Here is a 12718-nt window from a genome sequence, read left to right as displayed (position 1 = left end):
ATTAAGCTTGGGTGATTGAAAGGAACAGAAGATTTTTCTTCTGTCACAGAACATTTTATAGATAACATGCTTATGATCAACTCCAGATTCTCAAATAAGTGCTAATAACCTGCTGAAGCTTGTTAATATTTCTCAATGGACAATTTTAATAGGCTTAAATTGATACTCGTGAAATCATCGGAATATTGGTGTACTTTCTGTACTTAGGACTGGAGAGTTGGCCAAAAAATGGGTTCTGCTTTGAATTATTAGTCCTCATTTTAAAAGGTGACTGCGGAGAGTGAGGATAAGAGGGAAATTTTCATTTATATTATTTGCACTCAGGAAGTTTGGACCCTCTGTAAGATAAATATAATTCTTTTCCCTCCAATCCTTTTTTCTACCTGAAAAACACTAGTGAAAGGATTTTTTATGTTTGTATGTACTGATTGCTGACACTAGCAAGTTACAAGCCAAGGTATATTTCTCTATGTAGACAATTCAGTATCAGAAGCATCTTTCTTATCAAACTGCTCTTGCCTGTTGCCAGGTTAAAGTTTAGGTAGGTGCTATTTGGGCATTTTTTTGTTCTGTAGAGTTAAAAAGGTTAAGAAACTAGTGGTGGGTTTTATTATAGTCTAAGTTGTTCTAAGATACAGAAAGAGACTGATTTTAAGATTGAAGAAAAAACCCTCTAATGAGATAAATGAGGTGGTTGTGATTCTGTGAAACAGCCCCCCACAGAGCTGGTTGGTTTGCCAGAAGCTTAAAGAATAATGTCCTATTTTAGAGGTTTGTTTGTGAAATCCCTGCCAGTATTTGTGCAATTGCTAGCAACAACAGAACTTAAGCACATCTGTTAAAACAGTTTCCTTGAAAAGAAACTCTTAAATTAAAACAGTTTTTATAAAGCCTAGACAGCTTATTTGCATGTTATCTGCAACACACCACATAATTACAGGAAAAAATATTGTCCATCAAGACCAAGCATGATATGCATCAGCATAGCTAACTGTTTGTGACACTTCATCCGTTCAGTGGACACAGCTTCATTAAGTCTGACCTGTTAATGGTGGTTTATATCTCCTTTTCTTTCTTCAGGCGTCCGCGGTATGCTTACGAGCACCTGTTTCTGAGTCCTTGTCTCGGCTACAAAGAGACCAGTTGCAAAAATTTGCTCAGTACCTAATCAGTGAACTTCCACAACAGGTAAATGGGGACAATTGATAGGACTGACTTTTTGTTAAATCCAGTTATCTTTATTCTGGGTCAATTTATATGATGTCTTTTGTTGCAAGATAACCAGTTATGCTATTCATTTGTGAGCTCTGGGAAGGCTTTCAATTACTGCCCTTTCAGGTTTGCCATTCTATTATTTGAGAATTGTCTACTGCCAAGTAAAAGATTAGAAGTGTCTGAAAAGGAGAGAGTGGTGGCTATTCATATTAGCATAAATATGTGCTTAGCTTGTGGAAGATCAAGCACAATAAAATAAATGCATGGTGGTGAAAAACTTAGGTCAGCACAAATCAGGTTGCTTCTTTTTTGTGTGCTTCGTTAGTGAAGTGGAGAAGACTACCCAGGGGATATGTTGTGTATGCCTTAGGTGGGCGCTTTCTAATGCACCCCACTGGTGACCTTTTGACTGCCCCCGCTGTAGCTTCTTGGTGATTCCTAAGAATCATTTGTATTAAGGAAAGTAATAGACATGAAATTTTGATAGTCAAAGGTAAAATCTGCTCTCTCGTTCCTTAAATATCTATGTTGTTCAAGGTCAGGTCATTTGTATCCTTTGCCCAAAATGCTTGCACAAAATACACAAGGATAGCTAAGTGATTGTGAAATGTCTGCTTTAAAAATATAAGGGCTTGACAACTTTTTCATGCTGGTTCAACCAGAGGAGGTTGAGGAAAAAACTGACCTGCATGGGTATCTGTCACATTTCAGTAGCATAATGTCTTAAGTAGGAGTTAGATTGTTGTCAGCGTGTACCTAAAATTTAATTTATGGTGCTGTGCTTGGGACACTAAGATATTCTGTTGCTAAAATTTACTCTGAATTTCCTACAGAAATAGTAATCCTCTTACGAGAGGCAATAAAGGAATCATATAATACAAATGTGATATTAAAATACGACTTTTTTGTTGCTAAGAGTTCAGCACCAGTAGTGTGTACTTCTTGCAGCATTATGTAACAGGCACAGCTTTTCTTCTCTCCTTAAGGACTCAGAGCTTTATGTCACATAGTCTGGGGCTTAAAAAAGGAGGGTTTTGAAAGCATGTTTCCTCAATAGCATGTGAGTTATTTACTTTCAAATATTCCATGTCTGTTCCTTTTTACTGGGTTTATTTTGCTTTTGGTCATGTGTACCAGCCGTGCACCCAGGAACATCTGGATTATTTAATTTAATTATTACTATCTTAGCAGATAACTTGATGGATGCTGCCCAACAGAAAAGTTTGGGCGCTATTGGCAGATGCCTCTTAACCTGTGTTGTGTAATTCCCTTGAAAAAGGCAAGGCATGCCCCGTACTCTTTCAACAATCTCATTCCTGGTCTTCAAGATTTCTGGGTGGAGATAGATACTCCGATACCTTGGGACCCCGTATTTTGACTACATGATGTAGAATTAGAGTAGGCTGTACACGTGATTCTGTTTGAACTTTATTTTGAGCTTGTGAATGACATCATGATACAGTAATGTAATGCTGAATGACTTTCAAGTGTAAAGGGATGGTGGTCTGTAGGAATGCAGCTAGATAAGGAAATGTTTTTCAAAATCTCTGTAGAAAGTGTTTTCCATATCTATGAAAATGTCAGTGATTCTGAGCAGCTGGAATTTATTACCCAGTTCTTCTCCCAAGAGCTGTTTCCCTCCGTGAAGCCAGTACTCCTATTCCAATTAAATATTAATATCTTGGCAAAAATGCCTGAAGGAGATTCACTGCAGGTCCCTGATGTTTCAACCTTAAGGTGTGACATTGCCTAGACATGTAACTTTTCTGCTTTGTGGTGACTTATAATTAGTGGGAAAAAGTACAGGACTAGCTTAATGTTGACTTTGTTCTTTCAGGTGGCTGAAATGCAAAATACCCTTCTGAAGCATTGTTATTTTTCCATCTGTATGAGATGGATCTGTATTATTTGAAAATATAGGTGTACTGAATGTGTGAATGTGCCTTGCTGTACAGTAAATGTGATCTTTAACCTCCGTTGTTGTGTGGAGAGAGGTGGGGGGATATCAGATGTTCTGTTGCATGTTAAGTCCTAACTATATGCCTGACCTGTTGTAGGTGTGCATGCTAAAGACTAAATGGATCTACGGTTTCAGCCCAGACTTAGTTTGGGGAAAAAATGCTTTCTACTGTGCGTTTTTCTTTCAGAAAGAGCATATTAAGGGTATATCTACTTAGGATTTTGCAGTCAGGTCTGAGCCTTCTCTGCTTATGCTCTGACATGTCCAGAAGCTATGATTAGTTTAGTGCTGAAATTGCATTAGTTTACTATTAAGCCTGAGCTAATATTTAGATGGTCCTTTTGCTAACAGAGTGGTAGATAAGCTAAAGTCTGCCCTGAAAGTTGTGTAATGCAACTTATAGTTTGATCCTCTGTTCCCATTAGTTTGGGTTTTAGAGAAATTATTTAGGAACGAGAAATAAAGAACATTCAAAGTGCAGGATAGTGCTCACCTTGACTGCAGTTATTTCCATATCTCTCAAAATCAGCTACAGTATCACTCTCTGTGGGCTCCTACTCCTCAAGAAATAGGAAAGGAGATGATAACCTATGATGCTTTTGTTTACTTCTTAGGGTGTGGATGTAGGAAGTAAGCCTTACATATAGGTTTGCTTTGAGAAAGGAGAGGAGAAAGTATAACAGCTGTTTTGCTATCGTATAATCTTTAGCACCCTCTGTTGTCCTTTCTGAAAACATGACTCTGTGTTGTTTCATACACCTGAAATTACCAGAAGCATGAAAATCCAAGCAGAACTTTGGATGGGTAAATCAGGATAAGGCATGTGCATATTGAAAGTTTGCTTCATGTTTTCAGATTCTCCCAACAGCTCAGCGCTTGCTGGATGAACTGTTATCTTCTCAGTCTACTGCCATCAATACAGTGTGTGGAGCCCCAGGTAACCTTGAGATATATATGATTTCAGTAATCAGTGTCACAGATAGGAAGTGGGTATATTTCCATTGCTTTGCATTTCTGAACTGGTCTGTTACCATGTAGCTTGGATTGCGGGTGGAGGTCAAGGAAAAGGGCTAAGTACAGGCACTTGCATCTGTATATATGGCACAGCAACAGGCAGTTGTTGGTGTAATGGATGCCTTGGAGTGCACGCAGATGAGCGGGACATCAGGCAATGCATCTTTCTAACAAAAGATTTTTCTTTTATATTAATTTTTTATATTAATTATAGACTCCTGGAAATGTTGATTGGAGGGGACCTTTCTAATTTTGAACAAGGCTGTTTGCAACACTAGATTGGGTTAGCTGTGCATGGGCTTGCTTAGCCAAGTCTTGGTTACCAGAGATGCTACAGAGTATTCCTATTTTAGTGCTGCGTTATCCTTTTGGTCAAGATTTTTTTTTCCTAATGTCTAGTACCAAATACCCTTATTTATCGTCTGCTGCTACAAAGAAGAGTTCATCTACATTGTGTTTGTGATTCCAAGTAGTTATATGCTGTTAATGATCACCCATCACCCTCTCCTTTTTAGATTAAATTAGCCCATCTTCCTTAATCTCACTTCATAAGTCATGTGCTCCGTGCCCCCAGCTATCTTGATGCCTCTCCCCTATATCCTCTCTAGTTTCTCAGTATTGTTCCTGGCCTGGGGGACCCAAAACTGGATACAGTATTCCAGGTGTAACTTTACCAGTACCAGGTAGAGGGGGATGACTTAAGTTCCTTACATCTGCTAGCTGTGCTTTTCTTGATATAGCACAGTTTGCAGGTTGTTTTTTGTGTTTTGTTTTGTGTTTTCAGCGAAAGTTTGCCATTGGTTTGTGTTCAGCTTGGCATCCACCATAATCACCAAACCCTATCAGCTACTCAGCCATTTGGTTTTCAGTCTGTACTGATGCATGGGATTTTCTGTCCCAGGTACAAAAGCGTACATTTTTCCTCAATGAACGTCGTGAGGTTTCTGTTGCCACAGTCGTTGAATTACTCCTGTCCCACTGGTTGTAGTGCTACCATTCAGCATGCCAGCCATGTCTCACAGTTTAGTGTTGTCTGTGGTTAAGGTAATGTTATGACAGCATTTTAAGATGGTTCTGAATAGTGAGTTCTGTAATGGGTGAAATAAACTGGGTAACTGCCTGTGTACTCCCTATAATCTCTGTGGTTGGGCACACAGAGGAAAATACCTTTGAAGCCTGCAGACTGTGTATGTGTTGTTCTTTTGTCAAGATCCCACTGCTGGACCCTCTGCATCAGATCAAAGCACCTGGTACTTAGATGAATCTACTCTGAGTGACAACATAAAGAAAACCCTTCATAAATTTTGTGGACCTTCTCCTGTTGTTTTCAGGTAAACTGTTTCCCATTGAAGGGAAAATGTGATGTGGCATGTAATCTGCAAGCTCACTGTACAGCCTGCACCCTTACGTGATGCCATGGACTGAAGGATGCTTCATTTCGTGGTCACTCTGTATTTTTGCATATCTTGTCCAATGTTATTTCAGTACAGCACACTGTATGTGCACAATGCCTTGCTTGTGTGGTGTTCTCAGTCTCATTATGCGTTCTCTCTTTTAGGTTCTGCATGTCTATCCTATTTAAGGTGCGAATGTACTTCTGGATGTAGAATATATTCAGGATTTTGTGTGGCTGTACTTGATTTAATTTGTTATCATTCTTGCTCTTCTGTTTTATCTACAGTGATGTGAATTCAATGTATCTCTCTTCCACGGAGCCACCAGCTGCTGCTGAGTGGGCCTGTCTCCTGCGTCCTCTGCGAGGAAGAGAGCCTGAAGGAATCTGGAACCTGCTTTCCATTGTGCGGGAGATGTTTAAGAGGCGGGATAGCAATGCAGCTCCTTTGCTGGAGATTCTGACTGACCAGTGTCTCAACTATGAGCAGGTATTCAAATGTTTGCTCGGTGGGAGGGGGGGGAATTCTGGGGAACCAGGATGAGCCAGTGACTGGTGCTGAATGCCTGTACAATCCACGGTTGAATAGTTATTATTTTTCTTAACAGTCTGTATGCTTTATGGACATGTGCTTCTCCACACTAAAAAGGTGTTACAGATTGCTCTTGTCCTGACTTAGTGATGTCCTGTTAACACTCTATCCCCAAAATACCTTGATCCTTTTAACATGAATATATGGAGTCTGGTCTCTTTTGTTCAGCATGTTTGATTTAATTTCTATCTAGTCAAGGTGATTTATTTTAATGGGTTTGTTTCTAAACAAAGTATGTCATGTATGAGCTGTCATTTTGATAGAACTGAAGAAATACGTTGGGTGGTAGAATCTCAAATTTTTTTGTTATTTTTGTAGAAGATCTCTTTTGATGGGTTTAAGTAATACTTTTTAAATGTTTTTTAAATAATATTGGGAAAGAGGTTTCCTTTTACAGTTCAGGACACTGATCTCACACTGAAAAATAAATTACAGTGTAAGTTTCCTTATTACTCTATCACATACTTCAGCTTCGAGCAGGGGAAAGCAAATGCTTCATTTGTCACGTTTGTTCACTTTTTCCCCGCTAAGTGTGAAGGCCTTTAGTAAAAGAAGCTCCTGAGTGTGTTTTGTTCTGTGGGCATGTGCCTTCTAACCAAATACATTTTGAGAGGTCCTTAGTTCTCACAAATCATACTGCTTTAATGCTTGTCGTTATTTTGGAATGAAATGAAAACATGGTCCTAGCTGCAGATCCCATTTCCTTGTCGTTACAAGGTTAAATGAGAGCAAGGGATGAGATGCTGGCCACAACACAGCTCCACTGAACATTTTCTTCTGCAGATAACCGGCTGGTGGTACAGCGTGCGAACATCTGCATCACACAGCAGTGCTAGCGGGCATACGGGACGCAGCAACGGCCAGTCAGAAGTAGCTGCTCATGCTTGTGCAAGTATGTGTGATGAGATGGTGGTTCTTTGGAGGCTGGCTGTCCTTGACCCAACTATTAGTCCACAGAGGTGAGCAACAGAATTAGATCCAGTCTCTCTTTTATTTCTGTGATATTCAAGCACACTCAAGAATTTCTTCCTGTGCTTTCTTGCGTTTGTGTCATTACCTCATTACCTGTTCAAGAGCGCTAGAATTACTTTAAACTTTAATTGCTATGGCTGCTTACTTTTAGCAACATCATGTAAGGTCAATAATTTGTTTTCTGAGAGTTCACTTTTACATACAAGTTTAATTCTGCATTTCAGTTTCCCAGTGGAGAACATTTCTTTGAATGATAACACCAGCTACCAATACATTTTGATGTTTTCTAAATTTAACTGTTCAGCAGTTTAATGGATTTCTGTTTAGCCCCATCATTCACTGTTGTCTGTTCCAAGATGAACCATTTTTTGCTTTCTCTGCTCTTAGGGAGTTTATTCTCTGCAATGTATTGGTAAATAGTGTCACTGGTGTCTGATTTTCAGTCAGTGTTTTCAATTGTCTGAGGGAAAATTGTGTGGCTTCTACAGGTTTCTAAACCATATTGTGCCTTGGAAAATCACTGCCATCTCTGTTTAGCAATGGTTGAACCGTGGTGGAGGTACTGAGGGCTTATGTTGAGATAGTTGACATTTAATGATTTTTTTTGTACATCTGGTCTACAAAGTGGTGTGTAAAATGTACTGAATTAGTTTAATATGCTATAAATGCTCAGAAAATGTTTTTCAGAACAAATGAAAACAGGGTGGTATTTTCAATACAATTGCACGTTAACAGGATTTGCTTTCTGTGAATTGTTGTGTAACATTCATAAAATGCCCTATCTATGTAAAGTACATCAGGGACACTAAAATGGATGCAGTTTTTGTCTTGTGCAGTTTACAGTATGAAGTAGCTAAATATAGGAGATGAAGATAAATCAAAAACTGTAGGAAACTGGGAGTGAGGCTTAAAATAAACACAAACATCAATCAGATCACATAGAAAAGCCATAAAAGATTTTGGTTTTTAATAAAATATGAAGTTGTGCGGTGTGTATTCACATTTATTTGGCACAGTTCAAATTTGCTCAGATCTACTTGAGCTCATGCATAATTGAAACACTCCTGCTTGATTACCTATTCTGTTGGTGTTTGAATAGTCACCATGAAGAATCCTCTTCTACCCGTCCTTGCTGTTCTTTTGAGTGAGAAGGAGACTTGCTATCTCATTCCTAATTCATTGCATTCATCCTTATGTTACCTTTCCTGAGTAGTTCCCTCTTCTTTCTTGTTCTGAAAATCCTCCTTGATTAAGCCCTACTGGTCTGCTCCCTTGTTAATTCATTGCTTCCATGGACAGATAGAAGCAGTCCATTTTGTTTAGTCCCTTTTGCCCTAATACCCTTTACACCTAAACTGGGTCACCCCATTTTGATCTGTTTTTTTTGGGGTTTTTTTTGCTTTTGATGGGAAATCTGAGAGGATTGAAGTGTTGAGCTTGTACCCCAGATCTCTGAAATCAGTGGCAGTAACAAGATGGCAGTTGATTGAGACACTGGTGCAATTTCTAGAAATGTTTTTTCCTCTTCTTGAATAAGGGCACCCAAATGTGTAATCCATTGAGACTGTCTTGCTCCTATGCTTAGACTCTGTGTGAGATCTGGAGCTGGGAAACACAGAAATACTTTGTTCTAACCATGGTAATGTGGGGCACGGGAGTAACTGCTGTGTAATTTAAGTCTATGTAATCCTACCAGCTTGCTGCTTCATCAGAGTTATTTAAACATCAATTATTTTTGTCTTGCTTGTTCTGTGCCTATGGCTTGCAACAGTTTAGTCTCTCGAGGACAGCCTGCTAAAGCCTAAATTAAATTGTTGGGCTCTAGGTAGGTGTGTCAGGGTAAAGAGGTAAGTGCCTGGAAGGCAAATTAGGTGGTCCTCTCTGGCATTGTGCTCCCCTGGGTAGGTTGTTTAGATTGTACTTTGAACGTCTTGACTGGAGTTGTTCACAGGGCGGTTTCACAGCTGCTGCAAACTGTTTTATGAATGTTTCCAAGAGCAGTTCCCCATGGTACTCGCTGGTCTCAGAGTGCTAAGGCTCCCATCACTAATAGCTCACTTGGGGCAGAGAAGCAAACAGGGCAGACGCTATTTAATTTTAAACCTCTCGGTTTGTATCGTGCTTTCATGTTGGTATCTTCGCATTTTGTTTCTGTATCATGGACCTGTCTAGGACTTGGTTGTTAATATACACCTCTTTCCTTTTTTTCAGCCTGTCTTCTTACTAATGCTGTCTATATTTAATTGATCAGAAGAGGTTTCTGACCAAAAGGAGGAGGTGCTCTGTGGGTTAAGAGGTAGTTTGTTGCGGCTGCATTTTGTGTCCGCTTTCTAACCTGTCCTCTTGCTTCTTCTCTTAGGCGCAGGGACCTTTGCTCACAGCTCAGACAGTGGCAGCTGAAAGTCATAGATAATGTTAAGAGGGGTCAGCACAAGAAATCACTTGAGAAGCTCTTCCAGGGTTTCAAGCCAGCTGTGGAAGCCTGTTACTTCAACTGGGAGGAAGCTTATCCCATTCCTGGGATCACATATAGCAGCACTGACAAGAAGAACTCGTTCTGTTGGGTAAAGGCCATCCAGCAGAGGAGCTGCCGGTTGCAGTGTGCAGAAACTGCCTCTGAGTCTGGGAGAACCCATGGACAGGAGCCTGGGGGACCATGCCTGCAGCCCGGGGACAGGTTGCGTCCCTCTCCCCAGGAGCCAGCAGTCCGTCCAAAGGAACTTACCGGAAAGCGGAAAGTTGTCTCTGAAACACCACAGAGGGTTCTGAGACGACTTTCAGCAGAAGGTGATAAAGCTGTGTATAAGACTGCAGTGGGTAAAGCAAAGTTGCCAGTGAGCAAAGGCTTGACCAGTAAACATAGTGGGAAACGTCGCATGAGCAGTGAAGACAGCTCTCTGGAGCCAGACTTGGCAGAGATGAGCCTGGATGACAGCAGCTTGGCTCTGGGGGCAGAAGCCAGCAACACGTTTAGTTTTACAGAAAGCCCGCTGAGCAGGAGCTACAGGGATGCCTTTGAGGAGGATGGTGGGGTGTACTTCTCTGAGGGACCTGAGCCCAGTGTCAGGAGCAGTTCGATGGCCAAGAAATCGCCCAAGGATCCTGTGGGGGAGATGGGTAGCGGTGATGATGACCTGCCTTCTGCAGATGAGAACAGTGGTGGTGTGAGCCTGAAACCAGAAGAAGTGGGAGAGAATGGTGCAGCAGGAGGAGGGGATGACGGAGAAGAGGAAGACGATTACCAGGTATACTATTTGAATCCACAAGAGGTAGCCAAGGAAGATGATGACAAAGCTGAAGGGGGAAATGAAGAGGAACAAGATATATTTGCTGGTATAAAGCCTCTGGAGCAGGAGAACCGGATGGAGGTGAGCTGAATCTAGTTCAGAACACTGTTTTGCAGTTTTATGTATTGCGTACAGCACTGTCTCGCCACCCTTCTAGCTGTCACACTTAACCTAGTATGTTGTTAAATCAAGTGCTTAATTATAATGTCGTCATAACCCATTGTATCATAAGGATCTACAGTTTTAATGCAGTGGTACCACATATGTCTGTTTCCCACAAGCTCCCTATTTCTTTGCGAACTTCAAGTGTGTCCTGGTTTTAGCTGGTCCCATCTCACACTCCAGGATTTACAGATGTAGGCAAAACTGTGTGCTTTTCACCTTGTCTCACTCTTGGAAATGGCAAAATTGAGCTGAAATTAAAAATAAGTAAGACCGAGACATGTCCAGCAGGAAAAATTTAAATCCAACCATGTAAGCAGAAATCCTCTGGAAAGCCAGAGGCAATCTAATGGACTGTCACATTCCTGTAATAACCTCAAAATATGTTTAGAGCTTGCACCTATATGAGCAAGCAGCTGAAATGGAGATGCATGGCAATAGTTATAGTCAGTCAGTTTAGGTTTTAGGTTTTTTTGAATTATTCTCTGATCTCTTGGAGCACTTGGAGGGAGAATGGGACTTAATCATGGAAGAAAACGTTTTTTAGGGGAGTGCTTAAAGGGATATAGTGGTGCAGGTCCAGTCAGGGAAGACTCCGAGAGCATCTGCTGCTGAAGTTAATTGTGAATTGTGTTTGCAGAGTCTTTGTGACAAGTGGCTTGAGCAGGCTAGCTCCAGCCTGGGGGAGTGTGGTTTGAATATGACCATCTGTTCTTTCTTGCAGATCCTCTTTGCCTGTGCAGAAGCCCTGCATGCACACGGATACAGTAATGAAGCATGCCGCTTAACTGTAGAGCTCGCCAGGGACCTACTGGCCAACCCTCCAGATCTCAAAGTGGAGCAGCCACCGACTAAGGTAGAGAGAGCTTGTCTGGTTTTGAGGGTAGAGAGTAAGTTAGAATGAATATGTGGGATAGATACAACAGTATTCGCAGGCATTTCTCATTTGCTGTGATTCAGGGCCCTTCGCTGATGCTTCCCTCTGGGTTGAACTTCTCTGAATGTCATTAATGTGCCTGATCACTGTGCATGTATGGGTGAATAAAAGGGAGAAAGAAAATACGAGGCCATTCAGCAGAACTTGGAGTCTTCAGAAACCCAAGTTTACTTAAAAGCTTCTTCATTTTTGCTTATGCTCTGGAGAGAAGCTTGGTTTCTGTATTAAAAGCTGCAGCTCCTTTTGGAATCTGTTTAAATTCAATTGAACAAAGCATCCTGTTTAATGTTAGCTTCAAAGGATGTTTTGTTGCAGAGATACCTGCTATTGTGTGCTATGAGATTATACAGCAGCCATAAGAAGTCTTGATTTCTGTGCAGCTTTGTGCAGGTGACCCTGATTCCCTCCAAAACCTTAGTCTCCTATTCCATAATGTGCACCACTGGAAATGTTAGAAGTTTTGCCGTTTCAAGATAGAGGGTTGGAGAGGAAAGAAATAATCATAAACTTCTGGAAAATCACTTGTCGTGGCACTAAGCAGTGTTTGTTGTATGGAAGGATTCCCTTGGAAGGGACAGGCGTGCAACATCTGCCTGCACAGCATCACTCCAATAGTGGACATATGTCTTGTCCACAGGCCAGATCTTCCACTCTGTCGTGCTGGGGTGAGATAAGGGAAGTAATGATGTTCATCGATAACCACGGGGATTTCTGATTCCTCAACAAAGGGAATACAATTTAAATGCGTTTTATTCTTTCTTTTGTCTACTAATTATTGTAAAGGGTAGGAGGACAAGCATAGGATCATTTAGGATGTTTAGGAAAGTGTCCTATCACAAATACCTCCTCAAACAGGGCAAAAAGAACAAGGTATCGACCAGCAAGCAGACGTGGATGGCAACCAACACCTTGTCTAAAGCTGCTTTCTTGCTGACTGTGTTGAGTGAGCGGCTGGAGTACCACAACCTGGCCTTCCGAATAGGAATGTTTGCTCTGGAGCTGCAGAGACCACCTGCCTCTACAAAGGCTCTGGAGGTATGAGACATCTTAATCAGGCAGTATCCATAAGCAACGTAGTTCTGCTTGAACACTTCTGCTTATGTCGTTTCCATTTCAACTCCTGAGGTTTGGTTATGGTTTTATATGCCCCCTTAAAATTGATTGCAGTGGGGCTAAATGGATTGTT

General features: G+C 41.1%; 1 protein-coding gene across 7 annotated transcripts in view; it reads left to right on the top strand.

The window, feature by feature from the left end:
• The window catches only part of ZSWIM8 (zinc finger SWIM-type containing 8), a 63082-nt gene that overhangs the window by 32745 nt on the left and 17619 nt on the right, over positions 1 to 12718 (top strand). For 4 of the 7 annotated variants that reach the window (XM_080401169.1, XM_080401168.1, XM_080401166.1 and 1 more), the window contains exons 5-12: positions 1081 to 1188; positions 4031 to 4112; positions 5400 to 5520; positions 5871 to 6072; positions 6958 to 7133; positions 9506 to 10514; positions 11320 to 11451; positions 12388 to 12567. In XM_080401169.1, coding sequence (XP_080257295.1) covers positions 1081 to 1188; positions 4031 to 4112; positions 5400 to 5520; positions 5871 to 6072; positions 6958 to 7133; positions 9506 to 10514; positions 11320 to 11451; positions 12388 to 12567 — 2010 coding nt within the window. The other 3 variants (XM_080401171.1, XM_080401170.1, XM_080401172.1) reach the window with 3 other exon arrangements.

This window comes from Falco punctatus (genome assembly GCF_963210335.1).
Source record: "Falco punctatus genome assembly, chromosome: 9".
NCBI classification, from domain to species: domain Eukaryota; kingdom Metazoa; phylum Chordata; class Aves; order Falconiformes; family Falconidae; genus Falco; species Falco punctatus.
This window is presented reverse-complemented; position numbering and strand designations above follow the sequence as displayed.